Here is a 25,787-nt window from a genome sequence, read left to right on the forward strand (position 1 = left end):
ATAATAAACAAAATCACCATATTCTGATTCAAGGTCTTTCAATAGCTCTTTAAATTGGTGGCTTTATAATCCTCTACTTTTAAAAAAGTTAATGCTTAATACTACTAAAGCATTACGTTGTTCAGTCGCATGGACTGTGCGCACAGATTCTGTTGGTGAATGCAGTGACACACTATCAACTTACTTGAATCAAGACTGAGGTGGTTCATTTCTTTCTTGATTAAGGCAACAAGTACAAATGATAATTGAAGCCTGTACACTGCCAACATAAACTTCTCAAAAAGATCTTCACCTTCGGTGGTGCCATGCATTGCTATTAAAGAGAGTAAATAATCCAAATCTGGTGTGATTCCAAGCAAAATAAACAGCTAGGCCGTATTTGTTATGTCTCATCAATAACCAGAGAGTAGAACTCAAAAAAAATCGGCCGGAAAATCTTTGAGACGTTTCAATACTCTGAGCCATATCGTCAATTTTATCCGACACTGTCCTACAAGATAAGCTCACACTCAAATAATTTTAATTTTCCCCCTGAGCCAATAAGACGGCGATCGCAAACTCTCCTTCTACAGGGTGATTAGAAAGTTTACCATATGATATATGGTGCGTTGATGCTGTAAAACTTGCTTTCTAAAATCACCCTGTATATGAGGTTTAAGTTTTTTTTGCCATGAGTTCACTAACAGCATAGCTTGCACAATGCTGTCCAGCTCTTTTCTTGGTTTTGTAAAAATGGCTTCCTGTGCATTCAAATTATTTTTAAATGTTATCATTTTATCCGCGCACACAAGCTCGCATTTCACTTCCACAAAAAATAATAATTTGTCAATTTTTCATTAAAAACATGCATCCACTTTTCTTCTTTATTTTGTAGTAGCCATTTTCCCCACCCCCAAATGTATTTATTTTTATACACAGAGCACAAAAAAAGTTTCACAGTACTTGAAGCTACCCACGATACAACTAACTCACAACATGGCTGCTCAAGCATGTGGAACACTGTGCACATGGCCTGTGAAATGAAATGACACTGCCTAGCAACCCCACAATGGGCCTGTTGTTCTAAAAGTGCTATTCTCATATATTTACAATTTTCCCCACCCCTGGTTTAAGGGTAAAACCCTAACAAAACATAGAATAGTGTGTATACATGGAGCAAAAATGTATAGTTATGGGTTAGGTGCCTACGGTCTCAATCAAGTTACAGTTCTACAGGAGAAAAAAAAAGAAATTTTCAAGAAATGTGCAAGAATTCTGTACAGTACAGACAGTCGTAGCTATCGTGTTGCATTAACTACTGCAGTTGCATAGATTATAGATATTCTATATACAAAGATACTCTGACCCTTTATTTCCATCACACTGCACGCAAAGGGTTATGGGATACAGAGAGAGCTGGGGGGAAATTTCTGTTGCGAGTCAATGGGCTCTTTACACATCTTACTTCCACATTTCCATACACTGGCAAATCTACTTCCGGTTGTTGTTCGCCTGATTGACTTTGGGAGTTTTGCAATCAGGACTTTATGAATTTTACAATGGCTCTTTTTTTTATACACACTGCCTTCATTAAAATGACAGTAAAAGATGCCCACAGGATGGCAAAGCGAGCAAGCAAAAAAGGTTTTAAAATGTATGTTTCAAGCTCCTCTATGTTGCTCTACAACCATAGGAGGATAGATTAAAAAAAATAATCTTAATTAGTAGTCCTGCCCTACTTTACCATGTGTTCTGTAATAAATAATAACTTGGTACATTGAGGTCTGTACTTTTAATAGACCAGACACTCCACAAAGTCTGCAGCTTTGCTGTGTTGGAGTCATTGAGGCTGGAGGGGCTTTAACTGACCACTTTCAGCATCCAAAACCAAAACCTGTCCGTCTGACTCTGGCAGCCCTACCGTGGATTTATTTATTTATCTTTTATTTTTAAATCATTCAGGAAATAAGTGGCTCAGGACTGCCAAGGACAGCATTACATTAACTATTGTACCACTCTTGGCAGTCACTACTCAGGAATTTTTTGTGTGCGAGTAAAACAGAGAACAAATGCTCCACCGAGTCATTCAGCATTGTTAGTAAATGAATCATATTTAGGGTACCAATGAATTTGAGACGAATTGCTCATTAAAATCCTTGGCATATTTTTTAAGCAGTGATAATTATCTATTCAGGGATACCAAGACATTTAGTTAGCAACTCTCCATCCCCAAATAAAACAGGATGATAGCATCCAAACAGATGGAAACAAGCAGATATTAAACTTTAAATCTGGCTAAAGTACGGTAACATTAAGGTTGCTATCATGTTGCACCAATTGCTGACCTAAAGAAAACGTTATTTTTCATATAGCTTTACATATACCTGCATTTACTGAATTTTTTCACACCTTAAAAAAAAGAAAAGAAAGAATCCCTTGACCAACATTTAAATGTAAATAGCTTTTGTATGGACAGAACTTTTCTTTACAAGAGATTTGTTTTGTTGTTTAATTGTCAATCAACTAATTCATTTTAAAAATGCTGCATGTTCGTTAACACTATTCATACGACACCCCTACAGAGAGCGAAACAAACCTAAAGCATAAAACATCTTGAGGAACAACAGTATACAGTCCATTAAATTCCTAAATTAAATTAAATTCTTAAAAGCTCTCTGGCGCACTCTGCAGGAAAAATAAATGACTGGTTTTACACTTCAAGCTGCACCATGGGATACAGTGCAATGCCTTGACGTACCACAGCAGGAGATGAGGTTAAAACCATCAGGTTTAAAAAAAAAAAAAAAATATATATTAAATTGACAAACCTTTAGAGCCCAAACAATTAAATACATTGGGAATTAGAAAACTATTCAGTACTGTGAGCTTCCACTATTCAGTACTGTCAGCTTCCAGCTCTAGTGGGCTCTAATAGACGGTAGATGCCCGCTGGAACGTCTCAGCACCAACTGTGAATCAAATTTGAAAATCAATCCACGTGTATACCGGCTTTTTAAAAATTACATTAAATACCACCCTAAAACGTCTCGCCACGTTTCTACCTTCAGCCAAAGCCTTTCTCTCCTGAAAATGCTGCCACACACCCTATTTGGTACACCTACAAACCACTGGGAAAAAACACGCTTGGTAATTTAAGTGAATTTAAGGGAAAAAGTCAATCTCACTAAAAAGGTACACAAATCACTGTGTGAGAGCAACAGCTGTTCAACTTCTACCTGACGCTGGTCTGGAGACCAGAGAAATCATGTCCAATACGACGCTGTATTACAAACTCAATTTGCAGCTATTGGACAGTAAATGTTCAGCAAAAACATAATTGGTCTACAATACTATCCTCGGATGGATCCTCCAAACAAGACTCAAAACCAACCAATCAAGCACTGAATCCTGTTCCTGTCACTATCGCACCAGCCAATCCACTCCCTGTCAGCTCAAATGACGCTCCAATAACAAACAGTTCAGACTCCATCGTACACGGACTGTTCAGGAATTGCTCCGTTCATTTCTCAGGCAATGTCCAGATTACAACAAGTTAATAAAAATCGATTTACTAAATAAAAACTCATTGTTTTTCTTTATATGTATGTCATCCTTGTTTTTTTAATTAAAAAAAAATGTTAGGGGCTATTTTCTTAGAATGTCTTTACTCGGCGGAAAGGTACCCGACGAATCAGTACAAGTTCAAGGTAAATCTAGGTTAAGTTTATATATATATATACATACATACATACATATATATATATATATATATACACATACATATATATACACATACATATATATACACATTATATATATATATATATATATATATATATATATAAACACACAATGGTAAAAATTGTTTTCTAATAGCGATAGTGCCCTCTTGATGATGCAGTGTTTGCTTCAGGACTTACAGATTGAGGGTCAATGTGTCCCTCTCCCAAAATTTTGGGGGGACATTTTCTTCACTGAGGGGGTCAGTATGTCAGCCTCTCTGCATGCTCATTGGAAAAGACAATAACAATCTATCTGTTCATGTTTATTTGTTCAATCTATCTGTTCAACTCCAAACTTTTATTTACCACTACACCACTGATAGTAACGTCTGATAAAAAGCGTAGTGGGATACTGTCCTACTTTTCTGTCACTAACAAGAAGCCTAAAAACAACTTGACAGGTAAGTTACGTTTCCACAAGTGTACTACAATACTGTATTTATCAACAATAAATACAGAAAAACAGCAAGGATGTAAGTGTTACAGTATGTACAGTTCAGCATTGTATGGTATGTTCATGTTTGTTATATAAATTCATGAAGACCATTTATTTAGTTAATATATGTTTGAAACACTATATTTAAGTTAAGAAAAGTAACATTTATTTTGGGTTCGTGACCACTGATTTATATACACAATATATAGAAATTAGAAAAGCAAATGTAAAAAAAAAAAAAAAGAATATTAATGCATTTAACTTTTACTCATGATATACTGTGGGAAGAGGGATATCATTTTTGTTTCTATCCTAGTTTGTGCTGACCATGATTTTGCTTCCACATATGCTTCAAGTTCAAGTTCTTATCTGCTTGTGGGTCTGGGGTTTCGTGCCTAGTAATTGTTGGTAGCTGCATTCAGACCTTTGCCTAGCCATGTTATGTAATATTCAATTTTGAATAATCTTTTTTTTTTTTTTTTAATTAAATAAAAACTTTTTACTTTGTGTTAAGAGATAAGCCAGTTAAAACAGCACTATGGAATACAGCCTGCTGTTTTATTTACATTTTTTGCTGTTTTATTTATATTTTTAGGCTCAGCTCACCGCTACCACCCCTGCGCTGACTCAGGAGGGTGAAGCTTCGGAGGACGTCAGCCGACCGCTTTTTTTTTTTTTTTTCACACTGCGGACTCACCATGCAGCCACCCAAGAGCTACAGCGCTGGAGGACAACACAGCTCTCGGGCAGCTTACAGGCAAGCCCGCAGGCACTCGGCCAGACTACAGGGGTCGCTGGTGCACGGTGAGCCGAGGACACCCTGGCCGACCTAAACTCCCCACCACGGGCGACGCTTGGCCAATTGTGCGCCGCCCCCCTGGGAGCTCCTGTCCACGGTCAGCTGTGGAATAGCCTGGACTCGAACCGTCGACGTCCAGGCTATAGGGTGCATCCTGCACTCCATGTAGAGCGCTTTTACTTGATGCGCCACTCGGGAGCCCCGCCTGCTGTTTTAAGAATAGTGTTGAATCTTGTTTTCAGTACTGTATTCAGTTTATAGTTTTTCCTTTTTTTAATGTTAATAAAATGTGAAAGCAATGAACTGATATGTGCATACAAATAAAAAACAGTGCTTCACTTGTTTGAATCAGTTTTACATTTAATGTACTTGTATATAAACACCAGTACCACTGTCACATGTGCTTTCCAGAATGACGTTATATACAGTGTAACACTCAGGTTTGGGGTTAATACGTTAACTTAACTGTTGTTGAAATGATTGTGTGTTCTGGCACTTTTTGGGGGGGGGGGATTGGAGAACTGGATTAACTGCTACCTTCAGCAACACCCCTGGAATAAAAATACTGTATCGCTAAAGATTCTGAATTCCATCAGGCAAACAAACACCTAAATCTACAAGCTACACATGTAGCTTGTTGTGGCTTAAATTATGTAAATCATAAAAATCTGATTTCAAGAACAGATCTGAAGAAACTGTATACGTCTAGAGCCAAGAGAAAAAAAAGCTACTAATTGCTCTATAAAGTATGGTTTGAGTAGTTTTTCTTTCATAGACAAAGAAACAAAACACAGCTAATCTCTGTAAAAATAACTTTGTTGTACTTACCGATGTCACTGGCTGTGAATATGTCACTCAGCCAGATTTCGAAAATTTTTTGTCACGTTACGGTCGATCCTAGACCAAACCATTTTAAGACGTGGAGAAGGGGGGTGGGGGTTGAATGTTATATTTAACGAAAATAAGTTATTTTTCACTGTAAAGATATTTGTGTGTCTAATCCTTAAGTGTGTGATTTATAATACTGTTTATTGGTATTGCGTCTGGGGAGGGGGACACACGGGCCCGTTAAGTGAAATTCAGTGGGACATTTTTTATTTCTGGGAGCCATTGGCGCAATGGCACATCCTAGCGTGAACACTGTGATGGCTCTACTGTGTGTTAGTTGACCTTGACTTTCGTTAGCGCCCTCACCTTCTGCGCTTGACACAACTCCCGTCGCAGTCAACTATCACACGGCAGAGCCATCATCGACAGGCACAATCGTTTAATTGTCTATCTGGTTTGAAGTCCTTTTCTTACCTGAAATGGTCTTTTTCCAATTCATCCTTAAGCTCCAGCCCTTGAACAGCAGACATTGGAAGACACTTCTTCATCCAAGACTCGGACACTTTTTCATCCTTCACAACTAACAAGTTGCAACTCTTCCCCACTGTCTTGAAGGGTGGCACAACTGTGTAACCTGAAAAAAACATTGAGCTAAAATCAGTAAGTGGATATAGTATCATTAAATGTTATTATAATGCATGCAAAACTGCCAATAATGCATACCCCACCAGTAGTTCTTTATTTATCTGTTGCAAAATAGACTAACAAGACAGAAATTCCTGGTGCCATTTGGATTGATTAGAGATTGGGATAAGCATTAACCAGATCATTACAATCCTTCAGGAATTAAAATTGGAGACTCAGCCTACCACCAAATAGTTAATTGATATAACCTCAGAACTCATCCACCAATCAGCACTACCACGCTGTAGTTAAAAACATGTACAATGTAAGGAAAATGAAACTAAGTAATCAAGGTAAATAAACCAATAAATTCAATGTTTAACCCTTTGCGGTCCATTTATTCAGCGCCTGTCAGGCGTGTCACGTCCAATTTATTTTCACACAAGCTGTTTATTTTTACATGCACTGTTTAAAAGTAATTTTATTCACAGTAAAACAGGTTTAAAAGGCACTGCATATCAACAGGACACTCAGTACTGCAACTCCAGCCCCGCCCCACTCCTTGTTCGCTGTATTTATTACATATCTCTTCATAGTAGTGCATACTGATAAATCATCTCCTGATCACTTGATTTATCACCAAACTCCTCAATAATGCTATCCAAGTCATTATTTTATTACTATAACATCTCAAAAAGCTTGGCAAATGACCGCAAATTTCTTTGAGCGCTGGATATGGAAGCAGCTGTCTTGTTTGTTTATGTCCGTGTTATGTCTGTGGTGAAGGGACTATGCGTATTGCTCAGATCTGCCTATGTTTTCTTATCTAAGTTATGAGTGTAAAAAGTTGACAGGATATTAACAATGAAAAGAAAAATTACAGGTACATTATCTAACGTGTAACTATATTTTTCAGAACACGCTACTTATTCTTTAAGTAATACAACCCGGAAAACACGGCTTCACTACCTCATGCCTGATGCCTCATGCCTCATGCCTGTTAAATCACCCGAGCCAAATGTGAGATGCATTTAACATAACCAGACGGTACAGCCCTCGTATAAGAGTTCTATTGCTATTAGAAATATTAAAAAGTGTTTGTTAAAAATAAGATTTAAAAAGTGTTTGTTTGTGTTTTTTCAAGATTTTATCTATCTATCTATTTATATGTACACACTACTGTGCAAAAGTCTTACACATGTTGCATTTTTCTACTCTGATGCATTACAGGGTTCTCCCCAGGCCTTTTCAGCCAGGCGGGTCACCCGGCGAAGTGGCTGTCGCTGCAGGTGCTACTGTGCCTTGAACAATAAGGAGTGATTGTGCTTCTAGCAGACTAGATCACTTGCGCTTCTAGCAGACTGGATCACTTGCGCTTCTAGCAGACTGGATCACTTGCGCGTTGCTGGGTTAAAAAATCTTGGAACCACATGACAGCTGTGTTACATCTTGACACAACATTTAACCAATCAGAGTGTTGAAGGGGCAGGTTTTCTGTGTTAAGCACTTCGAGAGGCTAAAATATTAAAATGACTGCTAAAAAAATAACCGATTATTTTCAAAGCAAAAAGTGACAATGAATGCAGGGGGTTAAAATAAGCCGGCGATTGGCACAATCCACCGCCTAATACTATATTTGCGCCGACTACTTTATTAAAAATATTAAGATTTCCGGGTATTATTATTCAGCTCATTTGTCGTATTATTGTACTGTAAGGTGATAGGGTACAGAATAGCTATACAGATGCACCCAAAAAAAAACAAACACACACAACATATTCCTATTGTTGTAATATTGTAAAAATATGTACCCAGATGCTTGAAAGAGATATTGGGGGTTCATGTATAGAGGCTGTACGCCTTTAAGAAGAAAGGTGTGATGGGATATCAGCTGAACATTTGTCAGCTGACATACAAATGCTTAAGTGCAGTGGTGCTGGATTATTACACTCTGGTTTCATGCAACAGTTATGATCAAACGTGTGAGTACTGATGTGTTAAAAAAAAAAAAAAAAAAAAAAAAAAAGTTAAAATGAACAGTTGCATTCAAAAAATGTAGAACAGCAAAAAACTAAAACAGACATGCATTAACAAAATGCCCTGAAAAATTAAAACTATTTAAATGAAGCAATAGCTGAATAATTAAGCTAAAAAGGTTACCTTTTTTTGTGAACTCCAATAAACCTACGTTATCTTTCCCCAGTCAAAACATACATACATATACAGACGTGCTCAAATTTGTTGGTACCCCTCTACAAAAAACGAAGAATGCACAATTTTCTCTGAAATAACTTGAAACTGACAAAAGTAATTGGCATCCACCATTGTTTATTCCATATTTAATAGAAATCAGACTTTGCTTTTGATTTTTTGATTCAACATAATATTGTAAATAAGAAAACAAATGAAAATGGCATGGACAAAAATGATGGGACCGCTAACCCAATATTTTGTTGCACAACCTTTAGAGGCAATCACTGCAATCAAACGTTTTCTGTAGCTCTCAATGAGACTTCAGCACCTGTTAACAGGTAGTTTGGCCCACTCTTCCTGAGCAAACTGCTCCAGCTGTCTCAGGTTTGATGGGTGCCTTCTCCAGACTGCAAGTTTCAGCTCTTTCCATAGATGTTCAATAGGATTCAGATCAGGACTCATAGAAGGCCACTTCAGAATAGTCCAATGTTTTGGTCTTATCCATTCTTGGGTGCTTTTAGCTGTGTGTTTTGGGTCATTATCCTGTTGGAGGACATATGACCTGCGACTGAGACAGAGCTTTCTGACACTGGGCAGTACGTTTCGCTCCAGAATGCCTTGATAGTCTTGAGATTTCATTGTGCCCTGCACAGATTCAAGGCACCCTGTGCCAGGCGCAGCAAAGCAGCCCCAAAACATAACCGAGCCTCCTCCATGTTTCACTGTAGGTATGGTGTTCTTTTCTTTGAAAGCTTCATTTTTTCGTCTGTGAACATAGAGCTGACGTGACTTGCCAAAAAGCTCCAGTTTTGACTCATCTGTCCAAAGGACATTCTCCCAGAAGGATTGTGGCTTGTCAATATGCATTTTAGCAAATTCCAGTCTGGCTTTTTTATGTTTTTCTGTCAAAAGTGGAGTCCTCCTGGGTCTTCTTCCATGGAGCCCACTTTCGCTCAAAAAGCGACGAATGGTGCGATCAGAAACTGACGTACCTTCACCTTGGAGTTCAGCTTGTATCTCTTTGGCAGTTATCCTTGGTTCTTTTTCTACCATTCGCACTATCCTTCTGTTCAATCTGGGGTCGATTTTCCTCTTGCGGCCGCACCCAGGGAGGTTGGCTACAGTTCCATGGACCTTAAACTTCTTAATAATATTTGCAACTGTTGTCACAGGAACATCAAGCTGCTTGGAGATGGTCTTGTAGCCTTTACCTTTACCATGCTTGTCTATTATTTTCTTTCTGATCTCCTCAGACAACTCTCTCCTTTGCTTTCTCTGGTCCATGTTCAGTGTGGTGCACACAATGATACCAAACAGCACAGTGACTACTTTTCTCCATTTAAATAGGCTGAATGACTGATTACAAGATTGGAGACATGTGTGATACTAATTAAAGAAACTAATTAGTTTGAAATATCACTATAATCCAATTATTTATTATCTTTTCTAAGGGGTACCAACAAATGTGTCCAGGCCATTTTAGAATATCTTTGTAGAATAAGCAATAATTCATCTCTTTTCACAGCTTCTTTGCTTTATTCTATGACATACCAAAGGCATGCAAGTATACATGATAAAATAGCTTTTAATTTCATCACTTTTCAGGAGGAATGAAGCATTATTTCAATGAGCTGTAAGGGTACCAACAAATTTGAGCACGTCTGTATATACAGTGGTTTGCAGAAGTATTCACCCCCCTGCAAAGTTTTCACATTTTGTTGGCACCTGAGCATACTCCACGACGCTTTCAAATCAGACTTTACATGTAGAATCTACACAAACTACTCCACATTGATAAAGTTAAAAAATACATATAGAATATAAATAAGTAAGATTTACAGAGAAAAACAGATTAATCTAATTTGCATAAGTATTCAACCCCTTTGCTACTGCAGCCCTAAATCAGCTCAGGTGCAAATGATTTGTTTGAAAGGTCTCAAAATGAGTGAAATGGTTTCAGCCTGTGTGTACTCAAAGTTGTTTAACTTTCCCTCAGGTATATAAAGACTTTTACGCTGCAACTCGGACATAGTGATCCAACAAAGCAACCATGAAGACCAAGGAGCTTTCGAAACAAGTCAGGGATAAAAGTGGTAGAGAGGCACAGAGCAGGAGAAGGGTACAAAAAAATTTCAAAGACGATGATTATCCCTGTCAGCACAGTGAAGTCCATCATTAAGAAGTGGAAGATGCATCATACCACCCAGTCACTACCCAGATCAGGTCACCCTCCCAAACTGAACAGCCGGGCAAGAAGGAAACTGGTTTGGGATGTCAACAATGACCTTGAGAGATCTGCAAAGTTCTGTGTCTGAGAAGGGAGTCAGTGTTCACACATCAACAATAAGGCGGTCCTTACACAAAGCTGGCCTGTATGGACGGGTAGCAAGAAAGAAGCCATTACTCAAAAAGCCTCATCTTAAAGCACATATGGAGTTTGCGAAAAAGCATGATACTGCAGACATGTGGAAAAAGGTTTTGTGGTCAGACGAGACAAAAATTGAACTTTTCGGTCCTTGTTTCTTTTTTCAGGTCAAAAAAGTCCCCTGGGTTGACACTGTCTATACCTTTTAGGATTTTGAATGCTTGAATCAGATCACCGCGTAGTCTTCTTTGTTCAAGACTGAATAGATTAAATTATTTTAGCCTGTCTGCATACGACATGCCTTTTAAACCCCGGGATAATTCCGGGTTTAAAAGTTACGTCTGGCGCAAGCCCAACACTGCAGATCACCCAGTCAACACCATCCCAACTATCAAGCATGGTGGTGGCAACATCATGTTATGGGGATGCTTCTCTTCAGCAGGGACTGGGAAGCTTGTCAGGATGGAGGGGAGAATGGATGGTGCAAAGTACAGGCAAATCCTTGAGGTAAACCTGTTTGAGTCAGCCAAGACTCTGAATCAGAGGAGGAAATTCACATTTCAGCAGGACAATGACCCAAAGCACAAAGCCAAAGCAAATAATTAATGTTCTTGAGTGACCCAGTCAAAGTCCTGACTTGAATCCAAATTTATGGCGAGACTTGAAGATTGCAGTCCATCGACGATCCCCATCAAACTTATCAGAACTGGAGCAAGTTTCCCGTGAAGAATGGGTAAAAATGTCACCATCCTACTGTGCAAAGCTAGTAGAGACCTATCCAAAAAGACCCAAGCAGTAATTGCTGCAAAAGGTGCTTCTACCAAGTACTGACTTAAGGGGCTGAATACTTATGCAACCAGTAAATTTCATTTTGTACATATTCTTTGCAAGTTTCCCCTCCTCATATAACAGTGTTCAGTTTAACCACTACAGCTTTGAATAAAAAAGTTAGTTGAAAAACTGTGCATACATTATTGGTAATTCAACAAAATGTGACATTATTGGTAGGGGGTGAATACTTCTGCAAACCACTGTGTATGTATACGTGTGTAATATATGTATTTATTTTTATTTATTTTTATATATATATATATATATATATATATATATATATATATATATATATATATATATATATATATATATATATATATATATATATATATATATAAAGCCTAAAATATTTTATTCAAAATGGAAGCTTACATAAATGATTGTTGAAACATTTCAGCTGAAACGTTAGTCTATTGGAGTATTCAAATGCCAGTCACATGACAGACAGATTAAAACTTGTGGGCAACTGATTTTCCTTTTGAAATTGTGTCCCATGAACAACTGGGCACAATACATAAGCATATTCAAAATAAGTACTATAGGCAAGCAATAAACAAAGCAAGGCAAATCCAGTGGGGCTGCAAGGGGGAGTTATTGACATTCTGAACTCTTGGGTGTTTGCTGGTTGTAGCCAGCATAACTGCTTCTACAAATTATTTTACAAATTCAATAAATGTACTGATGTATTAAACTGCTTCAAGCACAACTTACCTAAGCACTGCTTTTCTGGAACAGCAAGATGAAGGATTCCCAGCAGGAAGTTGATAAGTTCAGGTACAAATCGGTGGGACAGAGATATATATTCCACCAATAAACAGCACAGCATAAGTCCTGTCACCACATCCTGCAACGTAGTAACTGGGCACTAAAGAGAGACGCAAACATTTTCATTAGAAACTAATTTGGCCGATTAACAGCAGGGAAGTATTTTTAAGTGAAACATGTCACGGAGGGTATTGTAAATATAAAAACAACAACATGATGTTTGATCTGGAGAGGGTGCAGTAAACAGATTTCTAAACCTGCCTCATACCTACGTCTAATTTGCATGCTAAATTTACTTAGCCCTCTAACCTTAAACATTAAAAAGACCTTAAAAGATGTCAAGTGTGCAGAAAGAAAGGAATATGGATGACAAAATACAAGTTCCAGAACAGGTGTGTGTACCCAATTTATACGTCCATTTATTTCCCCCCCCCCCCTCACCGCAGTAATTCCCCACACAGCTCAGGGGTTACTAAAGGTTCAGTGGGCCACCGATCCCACGACCAAGTCAGCCTCCTCTTCTACACCCTGAACGCGAGTGCAAACGTCAGCGAGCCTCTGGAGGACAAAAGGCCAGTCCTGCAGGTGTCTGCCTGAGCACACTGGGCACCTGACCAGTAGGGCCCGCTGTAACATGATGAGGAGAAACAGTCCCTTCTGGTTTTAACCCCCTAACCAACGGGAACGCCAAGGCCAATGTGACACTCTCTCCGGAGTCCCCAGTGAAGACCGGGGATCCCAAAGAAACAGTTTAACACATTACATATATAAAAGGATCTGATTCTTATTGATAGATAGATAAATAGATAAATAGATAAATAAATACATACTTTGGTAAGCAACTGACTCATGTAAACAAGAGCAGGGGTCGCTACAGGGTGGCGGAAATCAGAGGTCGGGAACAAAAGTGCTGCGATTTTCAGGTAAATCAGCTAAGAGAGAAGAGAGCAGAGAAACTAGCCATTAACAACAATAAGCAATGTTTTCACATAATAAAACATACAATGAAGGCACTAGTAATGTGCATTAGTCTGCTCTTTCCAAACTGTTTGTATAATAAAACTAGTGTACAGTTTGTCTGTATATTGGTTACCATTTGGTAACAATTGGGTTTCATAAATGCTGTCACTTGAACATGTCAAATGTTTTATTTATTTATTATTAATTATACCCACAGCAAACACCACAGGAACATGAATAAAAACAACAGCAATAATAACAAAAAGAAAGTACAATAGTTGCTAAGTATTTCCTCATTTCTTTAGCTTAAGTATTCATATTCTTTATTTGGTTTAAACATTTGACCAGACAAATTCAATCAAAAGCAAAGTTCTGTGAGATACAATTTGAACCCACTGTACCGTCTAGTTGCCAAGAGCAGGGGTGTGTATGTCTTTTTACATGATTCTTACTTCAGGGAGGTATGCCAATTATATTTTACCACTTCTCTATGCTCTATGGCAAGACATTTCACACATCGCTATTTACAATGCAGTGAAGTTCGTGTAAAATGTATCTGCACAAGATTAAGTGCAACTAGTTTTAAAAGCAAGGGTGGTGAAAAATTAAATAAAGAAAATCTACATATGCTGTGTTTATGATATGCTATTAAAGAGGACATATATATATATATATATATATATATATATATATATATATATATATATATGCGTAATATACCTACCATGTCCAGGCCAGGAAATGGTGCACGACCTTTCACCTCTATTACTTCTTCCATTTCATGTGCACTGTCTCTAAAAACTGACTGAACAGCTTTACAAGCAGCTTCAGGAAAAAGCTGGCAAAGAGCATACAGTTGCCTACAACAGAAAAGATTAAATTACTAACAAAATGACAGAATGGTTCATTACCTGATACCTCATAGAGCCAGGCTTTCACAGAATATTTGGGAGGCCAGTAGAAGCATAACATTCATATTTGACTAAGAAATAGTTGGGTCCCCAGGGGTTTCTGTTTTATTAAGAGGAAAACTAAACTCCATAACTTACACAAGTTAAGGCAACAGCTAACAGTCAAGGATCCAATTAATGCGAGATTTAAAACTGAAAATGAGATTCAAACTGAAAAGTAAAAACAGCTCGTAGACCTTAAGACCAAATTCAGACATAACCAGCTATTCCAGACTTTTTTTCTGTCAGCTGTAGTTTTGTCAGGTTACACATGCTTCATTGTTTTCTTTTACCATAAAAAAAACCATGAATACTCAAATTTGAGAAGTAAAACAGCTGAACTGTAACTCAAAACCTTTTGTAGGAATGATGTCAATATTTGCACAACTAAAAGTTTTTAACTAACAATATAATTAGGGCTTCTGAGTTTTGGTTTTAACCTATAAAACACCCTGATACAAAAAAAATAAAATGAAATCGGTGGCTAGCCAATAAACATCGGAAAACACCGGTATAACTGTGGAAATGTTTAATCAATTCACGTTGACTGTACCCTTTTCCCATTAAAAAATAAAACCTACTACAAAAATAATAATAAATACATTTCCCAGTGCTGCTGGGCAATGTCCCGCCTTCCTGACTTTGCGTCTATCACTGATTCGTTCTCAATACCTTTAAACCCGCCCCAACTACTGAATGACATTCCTACATTTCTATTGGAGACTCCGCTTGCGAGATTTAAAATGAGATTACAATCAGGATGGAGGCTTGTTAGCAGGATTTCAAGCTGTATTACAGTTAAGAAACAGAGTATTTAAAACAGAATTGTGGCGAAATGTACAAAAATGCATATACACAAAAACCCCAGAAGAATGTGCCCGTGACCATAGGAATTTCATTGTGGAAGACAGCAATGGAAAGAAGGTACAACTTAAGTGTGCAAGTACTGTCGAGTTACTACTATACATTTTGACACAAAAAAAAATGCTCAAGCATTTTGGAAAGTAACCGAAAACACTCATTTCATACAGTATATCAAAAACGAAAGCCCTCCAAAAAAACGATTTACATAAAACCCGAAAATAGCTAAAAATAAGCAACGAAAAATACAATTAATAAAACAGAAAAACAGAAGCCCTAAATATAATTTAATAAATCTTGCCTGTTTTGCACTTTCAGCTTAATGTTTAAAACGTGATAGCACACATGTATTTTCATTTTAAAACATTATATCTAGTACTACTTAGGGTTCCAGGATTAGGGTTTCTAGGATTCATTATTGGGTTATCTGTTTGTACTTCCTGGGTCATTTCACCTCAGCAGTGTCTTCTGGTCAAAGCATGTTACTGGCTGAAAGCATATCAGTCAATTGGGAAGCAGCTGGTTGGTTAATGACAGGACAGAAACCATTGAAATGGTGGGGACAATTTTACTATAACGTGTTTCTTTCAAAACTGGACATTTGAGACATATAACGAATGGTAAAACACAACCCGGAACAGTTATGGAATTAATTTGTTAGCTACAGCTACTTTAACTGAATCTTCCTTCTTATAAAAAGCAACTTAAACAGAATAGAGTTACATTAAAATCACTCCCTCATCTTGCAGTTTCTTGTTATGATGAACAATTATTCACAACAAAAAGACTGTGCTATAGACATAGGACAATGTTATCTGCCAGAGAGTTGGACAAACTTCCATTTGTCTACTTTATTGCATTCCTTAACACTGTTCCATGAGTAATGTGTATTGAAGGGAGGAGTGGTGAGTTAGATGGAATAGTACTCACGGGATGAGTTTATTAATTGTGCTCAGCTCAGGGTGTTGTCTTGTTGCCAACTCTCCAATGTATTCCAGTACAAAGCCAAACAATTTCTGTACACAAAAAAAAAAAAAAAAAAACTTCTTTAGTCAGAGCATGTTAACCATTGATAAATAACAGATCGTATACATGTTATACGTAGGGCTTGACATTTTTGGTTTTAACCTGATAACACCCCGTATACCTATTTAGAATTATTTATTTATTTATTTTAAAAATCGACAAACCTAGGTTTTGTGACTTGTGTTGGCTGAATAAAACAACAACTCCTCTACAGTGTGTGATAGATACGTGGGTGGTAATGGGGCATAAAACGAAATCTGTTACTTCACACAATTCTCGGATTCAAAATGCATCCCGAGTTCTACATTGCCTGAATCATAAATGTGGACATCCTCACTTCTACACAGGAACAACTATATGTACGAGTGAAATGTACATGCAATTTATTATAGAAAATGAAAACTGATACGTTTGAGTGGTATCTATTTTTAATAACCAATTTTGCAGTATGTTAATTTATCACGTTAAGTGACTAAACTAATAAGTACTTCATCTATATACCTATATTATAATTATTACCAATAAAAAAGTGTAGTTGCTGTACGATACAGGCTGATATTATACCCACCCCACAAGGTATCAGAGCAGCTGCACGCGACTGGTTATCTGTCCGCCATGACCTTGAAAGAGGTATAAATATGCTTGTCTCTTACAGCACCCTATAATAATAGATATCAGGGTCTACTACATGAGGCATCATAATATTAAGCTGTTTTGCAATTAAAATAAACAAACACTACAACAGATTAAAGATGTTGGAATATTCACTTGCCTCCAGTTTTGCTTTGTTTCCTGTTGCAAGGCTTGGGTGGTTGCACTTCAGAATTCTCTCGATTATAATACATTGTTGCTCTGCAGAATGCTTTATTAGTAAAGACTTCAAATCACTGTAGCATTCAGGAGCTGGATAAAAGCAGAAATACATGTATTGACAATTCGATCCTTCCTGAAGGAAATCAGTTTACAGCTTCAATTTTTTTTTTTTTTTGTGGAATTAATCATCAGAATCCCAGATACAATAAACAAGGACTTTGTTTTATAAAATTGCACATTGCATAATATATATTTAAATAAGGAAGTCTCTGTACTTGAACACAAGACTTTATTTTGCTGGGCATGCATAGGCTGCTCTGTACAGTCCTGCATACTACAAGTCTGCAGCTTCCAGATACTCCTAGTTGCATGCTTTTATTCAGCGTATTTGATATTGAGCCTAACATACTGTAGCTTCATAAGGGATACAGCAGGGGTGTGGCAGGCTGGAGCTCCCTGAAATTGGAGCAGGGAGTATCTATGACAGAGAAAAAAGCTAGGTATAGTATAGGCCCACAGAAGTAGACAAAAGGTCAAACAACTTTAGCACCTGTAATGTGCGATTAAAAATGGAGACTAGCTGGCCTTGTCTCCATAGCAACACTGACGAAGTTTGAGAATGGCCGGGTTTCCATGCAGTTTAGAAAGGCGATATGCTCTCCACCGTCAATTTATGTGATGTAGCACGCACAAACCACGCACTATAGGAAGTGTGCTTTAAATGGGGTTAGATTGCCTTCTCACGCTAAAAAGCAGTACATTTTACTTTTTTTTTTTTTTGCATGGAAACATGTCTGGAAGCCTTACCTTAAGCTTATGAAACTCCAGCAGTGGAAATCCTTGCACAACTTTCTATTAAAGTAAAGGCCGTACCAAGCAATCCTTTATTATCGGAGATTTGCTGGAAATGGCCATGACAAGGTCCTTTGACCAAATAAGAAAAAAATAAGATTACAGTATGAGGAGTTTAGAGACCTCCATTTAGTGTTTATTTTTTATGAGGACACCATTTATTCAACGTTTCAAATTACTGCCATGCGACTCATTAAATGATAGTGATTTATAGTTTGGTTGGTTTATAAACAAGGATATACATAAAAATAAAAAAACAAATATTACAAATATTTTTTTCATCCTTTTACAGTTATACAATGACATTCGTAATGCGTGTAGAAAAGGAGAAGCCATACTAATGGGGGATTTCAACTTCCCCCGTATAAAATGGGAGAACCCGGTGGGGAGTACGACGGACGAAATTGAAATGGTGGAAATGACAAATGACTGTTTCCTAACGCAATTTGTCAAGGCACTGACTAGAGGAGAGGCATGCCTTGATTTAGTCTTTTCAAATAATGAAGACAGAATAACTAAAACAGAGGTCAGAGAGCCATTGGCAAACTCAGACCACAACATGGTCTCATTTGAAGTATTTTTTAAAACCTCGAAAGTAATGACTAAAGCTAAGGTTTACAATTTTAGAAAAGCAAACTATGAAGGTATGAAACAGAGACTAACAGAAGTAGATTGGAGTAAAATAGAGAAAACATCCACAGAGAAAGGATGGCTGTTTTTTAAAAATGTAGTACTAGATGCGCAAAACAATTACATCCCAAAAGTAGACAAATCTAAATCTAAAACAAAATGGTTTGTTTAATAGATCAATTACAAAAAATATTCAGCGAAAAAAGGCACTTTACAGAGCGTTTAAAAGGGACCAAAAACAAAGTACACAGAAAGAGTACTTGGAACTGCAAACACAAGTCAAAAAGGAAGTTAGAAAGGCCAAGAGAGAGATAGAAATCAATATTGCTAAGGGGGCTAAAACCAATTCCAAAATGTTTTTCCAATATTAGAACAGCAAGAGAATATTCAAAGAGAAGGTTAAATGTCCAAGAGACACAAATGGCAAAATCATTGATGAAGAAAAAAAAAAAATAGCAAATATATTAAAATGATTACTTTTCACAGGTTTTTACAAAGGAGGACACGGACAACATGCCCCAGATGTCAACCTGTTCCTATCCAATTTTAAATAACTTTAGCATAACAGAGGCAGAAGTGTTAAAGGGACTAGGAGCTCTTAAAATAAACAAATCCCCTGGGCCAGATGAGATCCTCCCAATAGTGCTCAAAGAAATGAAAGAAGTTATTTACAAACCGCCAACCAAGATCATGCAACAGTCTCTTGACACAGGGGTTGTACCGACAGACTGGAAAATAGAAAACGTAATACCGATCCACAAAAAGGGAGACAAAACCGAACCAGGTAACTACAGACCAATAAGCCTGACTTCTATTATATGTAAACTTATGGAAACTATAATAAGATCCAAAAAGGAAAATTACCTATATGGTAACAATATCCTGGGAGACAGTCAGCATGGTTTTAGGAAAGGGAGATCCTGTCTAACTAACCTGCTTGACTTTTTTGAGGATGCAACAATGAAAATGGATAATTGTAAAGCATACGACATGGTATATTTAGATTTCCAGAAAGCTTTTGACAAAGTCCCTCATAAAAGATTAATTCTCAAACTGAACGCAGTAGGGATTCAGGGAAATGCATGCACATGGATTAGGGAGTGGTTAACATGTAGAAAACAGAAAGTACTGATTAGAGGAGCAACCTCAAAATGGAGTGAGGTAACCAATGGTGTACCACAGGGATCAGTATTAGGTCCTCTGCTATTCCTAATCTACATTCATGATTTAGATTCTGGTATAGTAAGCAAACTCGTTAAATTTGCAGACGACACAAAAATAGGAGGAGTGGCAAACACTGTTGCAGTGCATTATAAATATCATATGGGAGATACTGAAATTGAAGAAGGGAACTATGAAAAAGACCTAGGAGTTTATGTTGACTCAGAAATGTCTTCATCTAGACAATGTGGGGAAGCTATAAAAAAAGGCCAACAAGATGCTCGGATATATTGTGAGAAGTGTTGAATTTAAATCAACGGAAGTAATGTTAAAACTTTACAATGCATTAGTAAGACCTCACCTAGAATATTGTGTTCAGTTCTGGTCACCTCGTTACAAAAAGGATATTGCTGCTCTAGAAAGAGTGCAAAGAAGAGCAACCAGAATTATCCCAGGCTTAAAAGGCATGTCGTATGCAGACAGGCTAAAATAATTGAATCTATTCAGTCTTGAACAAAGAAGACTATGCGGCGATCTGATTCAAACATTCAAAATTCTAAAAGGTATAGACAATGTCGACCCAGGGGACTTCTTTGACCTGAAAAAAGAAACAAGGACCAGGGGTCACAAATGGAGATTAGATAAAGGGGCATTCAGAACAGAAAATAGGAGGCACTTTTTTACACAGAGAATTGTGAGGGTCTGGAACCAACTCCTCAGTAATGTTGTTGAAGCTGACACCCTGGGATCCTTCAAGAAGCTGCTTGATGAGATTCTGGGATCAATAAGCTACTAACAACCAAACGAGCAAGATGGGCTGAATGGCCTCCTCTCGTTTGTAAACTTTCTTATGTTCTTCTTATGTTCTTAGTTATCTGCGGGCTACCAACAGCACCAGGCTTAAGCGTCCACCTAGAGTTGTTAGTAAAATGTCTTCAACCTAATTTTAGAGGAAGATTTGTTTTAGAAGAAGAACAAAAATATGAAAATTAAATAAAGAAATAAATCTTTAAGCCCCCTGTCTTTTTTAATTTGTTCAAAAAGACAGGGGGCTTAAAATCACCTTGCTGCAAGACGTAACACAGTTCACGAACGTCTCGGGTGGATTAGCATCTAATGGATCCCCAATATATATATATATATATATATATATATATATATATATAACAGATTTTGCAAATAAATCCCCCCCCCCCCGCAGAACAAATGCAACATAACTGAAAAATTCAAGTCCTAATTATATGTAATAGTAATAGACTACCCAAAAACATTCAGTAAATGTATTGTCTTGCACTATCCCTGTGGAATTCAGATTCATGTATTATTATTATTATTATTATTATTTAGTAGTAGTCTTAGTGGGATGGGCGAACAGAAAGTGATCGGGTTCATCCCCTATGAGAAGGACAGCATGTGTGTATCATTCAATTCAGCAGTTTTGAAATCGATCCCAGTAATCAAATCGCAAAACATCTATTTTAATATAAATTTTTGTCTGCTACATGTTTGTCCTAAAATATGTAAGTATGTATGTGTGGTTATATGTTTAATGGAGCTCTAAAGGCCCTACAAATTGAAAAATGACAACGAAACCCGTTATATGGTAGTAGAGTAGTATTATTATCAGAATATTATGTAGTGGGAAATGTGGGCGAGTATGGTAGTCTATTGCAGCTACAGAATGGTATGTAGACAAACAAATGACGAAACGCACCGCTGTTTCTCTTGCTACAAAAAAACCTGAATCAGACACAAGTCAGACCAATTTGGTGTTTCCCGTTCTGGTGAGTTGCTTCAACATTCTGTGAAATAATGCTGTGCATGTCTTCAATATTGCTCCTGTACATGTATTCATAATTAATCTAGAGTTGCTGCTGCATTTTTTAATGTGTGTAGGGGTGCTGTGTTAATTTAGTTTGACAGTTAATTTATTAATGTTAGTTTTTCTGTTACTTTATTATTATACTTCATTAACATACACTTGCCTGTTGCTTTTCTCTTACTTATTGTGTTCATTTCATATAGTGATGCACGTGCGTCATGACAAGTAATACATATTTATTTATTGATTGATTAATATTGTGTTTGGTGGTCAACTCCGTCTTAGGGAACACTTCGCGAGGGGGTTCTCTTAGCCGGAGGCTACTGTAATAAGATATGTTTTTAAGTTTGAAAACGAGTCAAGGTTACAAGGAAAAGGACTTTGTTCAGCATTTGTCTAGTCAGTCAGAAAAATGGAGAGCAGTTTTTAACAACTTCAACTGTCAATTGTAGAAAACTTAGAACAAAACTAAAATATTGTTAATGGACTTAGGAACTCCATTTACTCGGATCGCCATTGAAGAGAAGGAAAGTGAATAATTAAATAATTAATTAATCAATTAATTAATTAATTAACTGAATTGGCCTACCTGAAATCGGTCAATTTTAGTAGACGAATTCCTGCTCTTAAAACAAAGCTTGAAAGGGACACCGCCCCATCAAGTCATCACAGACGGTATCAAAGCTGCAACCTGAATTAAGTATTTTCTCCAATTGAACTAAATATGGAATTACAGAAACTATACTTGAAGAATGTAATTCCTGTATATTTGCAGAAAGGTTGAAGTTGTGAAATGTAAAAGGGATGTGTCACACTTTATAACAAAAGGGCTCATGAAAGTAAATTAGCAACTAGATAGCTAGAATAACTACAAAGCAATCTATGCAACTGAACAAGAGGTGCTGAAATAGTTTTAAATAACAAATGAATGGGTGTTGCAGCTGAAGAACATCTACTTCGCAACAGATTGATAAAGAATTAAGTACAATGTCATAAAATCCTATTAGAATTCATCAGGATTTTATTTGAAATATTTACTCAGTTATTCTGCTTGCATACTCATAGTATTGTATTTGTTGACTTAAGACGATTATTAGTTCTTAAGATTGCTTTCACATGTAGTTAATATCTACACGGAAAACCAGGTATTACCTAACTTACTGCTTACTGAGATTAATGTGCGGATTTATGCTACTTTGATATTAATCTTTTCTGCTTGTGTACCATATTTTATTTACAAACGTTTGATAAAATGTATAAAAGATATAACCGTGTTGCATGTTTTATAGTGCAAATGTTTCCTTTGCAATCTCAAACTCATTTGGGAGAAGTTTGTAACTAACCAACTTAAACCGTTACACACACTAATTAATTATCTTTAACACTAGAACCGCCATGCGGGTCAGTTTGACCCATTTTGTATTTAAACTGTTATTTACTCTTCCATTGTAAATCGTAGGTGTATGTCCGATCCTAAATGATAAAGTTCTAAACAGTTCTACCTAGAACCGCCACGTGGGTCAATGTGACCCATGCAGTACAATACGTCTTTTTAATATAACTCAAGATATTCTATATATATATATATATATATATATATATTTTTTTTTTTTAAATGCAGCAAACAAGACATGCCCCCTCCTCCAGCACACGTGTTTTTATTTCAAGCCTTTCTTTGTTTGTAGACTGAATATGAGACAGAGATTGCTAGGATTGTGGATTTGTCAAGATGCCAACTCAGTGAAAGTCTGGTTGCTTATTTTTCAATGTACCTGGGAGACAACAATCCTTCATTTTGTTCCAGAAATGCAACTGGGAAGAGATCGGAAAGAAATATTTAATCTTGAAAGTAGTCATTTTAATTGGAATACGGCAAGCTGCACTCAGAATCTGCACACAGCAAACAAATGATAGGTAGGATAACAACTTATGTGCCTAATAATAAACGTATGTTATATATAATTTTTTTTATATTACTTTCAGAAAAAAAAAAAAAACATTTCGGTTTTACAGGTTTGTATGTACCAGTATACACGTGTTTACACAATAGTGTTCAATGGAACTGCATCTGTGTTTACAACACACTGGATGCAGGCAGACCGCTGGCAGACGCGTATGCTCCTCCATAGAGTACAATGTAGCCTTCATACCAGAAGTAGTGTTTTATGTAGTATTAGAAATAATAATTTCGGTTTCATAACAAAGCAGTTTAAAAACATTTTGGTCAAAGTGACCTACATGGCGGTTCTAATGTTAATTGGATATCTAAACACCAATTCTCCCTACAACAGATAAATCACCAAGTGTAAGAATTACAATGTATTCTGTAACTAATGCACTTACCTGCAAAGGTATATGGGAGCTCTGCTTTAGCAGCCTCTTTCTGCGCAGATTGCTCCTCACTTAGTGCCTTCTCTGCTTTGGATTGGTTTTCTTCTGCCATCTTCTTCTCTTCCCCCTCGGGTTCGCTGTCCACTTCAGAATCCAGGTCTGAGTGACTGTCCTCAGCATCACTACCTTCCTCCTCCTCCTCCTCCTCCTCCTCTTCATCAGGGCTCTCATCTCCCTCTTCATTCTCACTTTCCCCCTCCACCTCTCCCTCTCCTCCTCCTTCTTCCTCCTCCTCCTCCTCCTCTCCTGACTCACCACCCAATTCCACATTCAATTTTCCATCCTGCAGAATATAGCAGAATATATTTTGCCACCAATTCAGCAATGGCGTAAGCAGAAATGTTACATTTAAATGGTGTATCCACATATTTACAGTTACTCAAGTAAACATTTGTTACATAATTAGATCATCTTACTGAATGCTTCTTAACTATGTCGTTCAAATTATTCAAAATTTTAACTTATTGCATTCATCTTTTTTTTTTTTTTTTTTTAAGTTTTAAATCTATATATTAGAACACATATAATTAACTTTTTACAGTTTCTTCGCAGATTTGATTACCAGTTATTAATATCAACAACTTCAACTGGTTAAAGTGTTTAAAGCTGCCTCACTGTATTAAAATCAGCAGTGTTCAAAATTTCAGAATTAAAAGTGAATTCTTTTGTATTGGTTTTAAGACACTGACATGATATGTGAGCATCCGCCGGTCCTCTTTATCTATGATGAATCCATCGTTCAGATCATCTGCTGACAGATGAGTGGGTCTCTTAGCACCTTCCTCTTCAAAATCTCCTTGCATGCGGCGAAGTCTGTCTTCCTAAATTTAACAATTGTCAATGAAAAACAAATTAACAAGAGTCACAGCTAGCATTAATAAGCTATGTTCATTACATTATGATAGGATGTTAACATAAGCAAACAAACTGATTTTGTTCATTGTAAAATATATACCGTATTACTTTGAATTACCACCGCCCTTGAATAAGCACCACAATCAGATATCAGATTTGTAATAGACGCCACCCTCAAACAAATGGCGCTCTCAATAATGAAACATGTACATTTTTTTCCCTACCCCAACTCAAATAAACACAGCACTTAAAGAAATGCATAAAAAAAACACAGTATGGCAAAACATTAAAAAATAGAAGCATAAGGAATTGAATAAACCTGAATACAATTTATTTAAAAGAATATAATTAAACACTGGTGCATACAGGTATTTTACTGTAAAGTTTATGGAACCCAAACAAAAAAAGAATTTACACAGCACTATGTATTGATACTGGTATGCGTCCAGACCAAGTCATACACAACTTCTTCTCTATTGTTGTCCTCCTCTTCATTTTCCTTGTTTGAGTGAACACTTAAATCATCTTCATTTACGTCGCCATCGGGAGTACTATTCCTCCTTTTTTTACCGTGAAGATGTCGGCTCTTCTTGTAGCTGAGGTACTTGCTTTCTCCATTCCCTAATGCGACGCCCATCAACTCCAAGTTATCAAGCAGCAGGTTGACTGCCTCTCTCATCTGCAAGCTCAACAGCTTTCAGTTTAAAATTGTAGGACTTCTTTGCCAACTTGTTCAAGTTGTATCCGCAGAAATAAACTTCCATATACGCCTTCCCCAAATACCGTAAAAACCGCAATAAAAAATGTCGTCTTTCGAAAATCATAGTACTTATAATTACTGCCGGTCTTAAATAAGCACTA

General features: G+C 37.0%; 1 protein-coding gene across 1 annotated transcript in view; it reads right to left on the reverse strand.

Moving 5' to 3' along the window:
• Positions 1–25,787, reverse strand: part of nop14 (NOP14 nucleolar protein homolog (yeast)) — a 52,286-nt gene that overhangs the window by 8,640 nt on the left and 17,859 nt on the right. The window contains exons 8-15 of the mRNA XM_034034314.3: positions 24,761–24,892; positions 24,024–24,354; positions 17,175–17,305; positions 16,307–16,392; positions 14,290–14,425; positions 13,436–13,537; positions 12,552–12,705; positions 6,299–6,458 (exon numbers count right to left, since the gene is read on the reverse strand). Coding sequence (XP_033890205.3) covers positions 6,299–6,458; positions 12,552–12,705; positions 13,436–13,537; positions 14,290–14,425; positions 16,307–16,392; positions 17,175–17,305; positions 24,024–24,354; positions 24,761–24,892 — 1,232 coding nt within the window. The remainder of the gene's footprint in view (positions 1–6,298; positions 6,459–12,551; positions 12,706–13,435; positions 13,538–14,289; positions 14,426–16,306; positions 16,393–17,174; positions 17,306–24,023; positions 24,355–24,760; positions 24,893–25,787) is intronic.

Source organism: Acipenser ruthenus, chromosome 1 (assembly GCF_902713425.1).
Source record: "Acipenser ruthenus chromosome 1, fAciRut3.2 maternal haplotype, whole genome shotgun sequence".
Lineage (NCBI taxonomy): Eukaryota > Metazoa > Chordata > Actinopteri > Acipenseriformes > Acipenseridae > Acipenser > Acipenser ruthenus.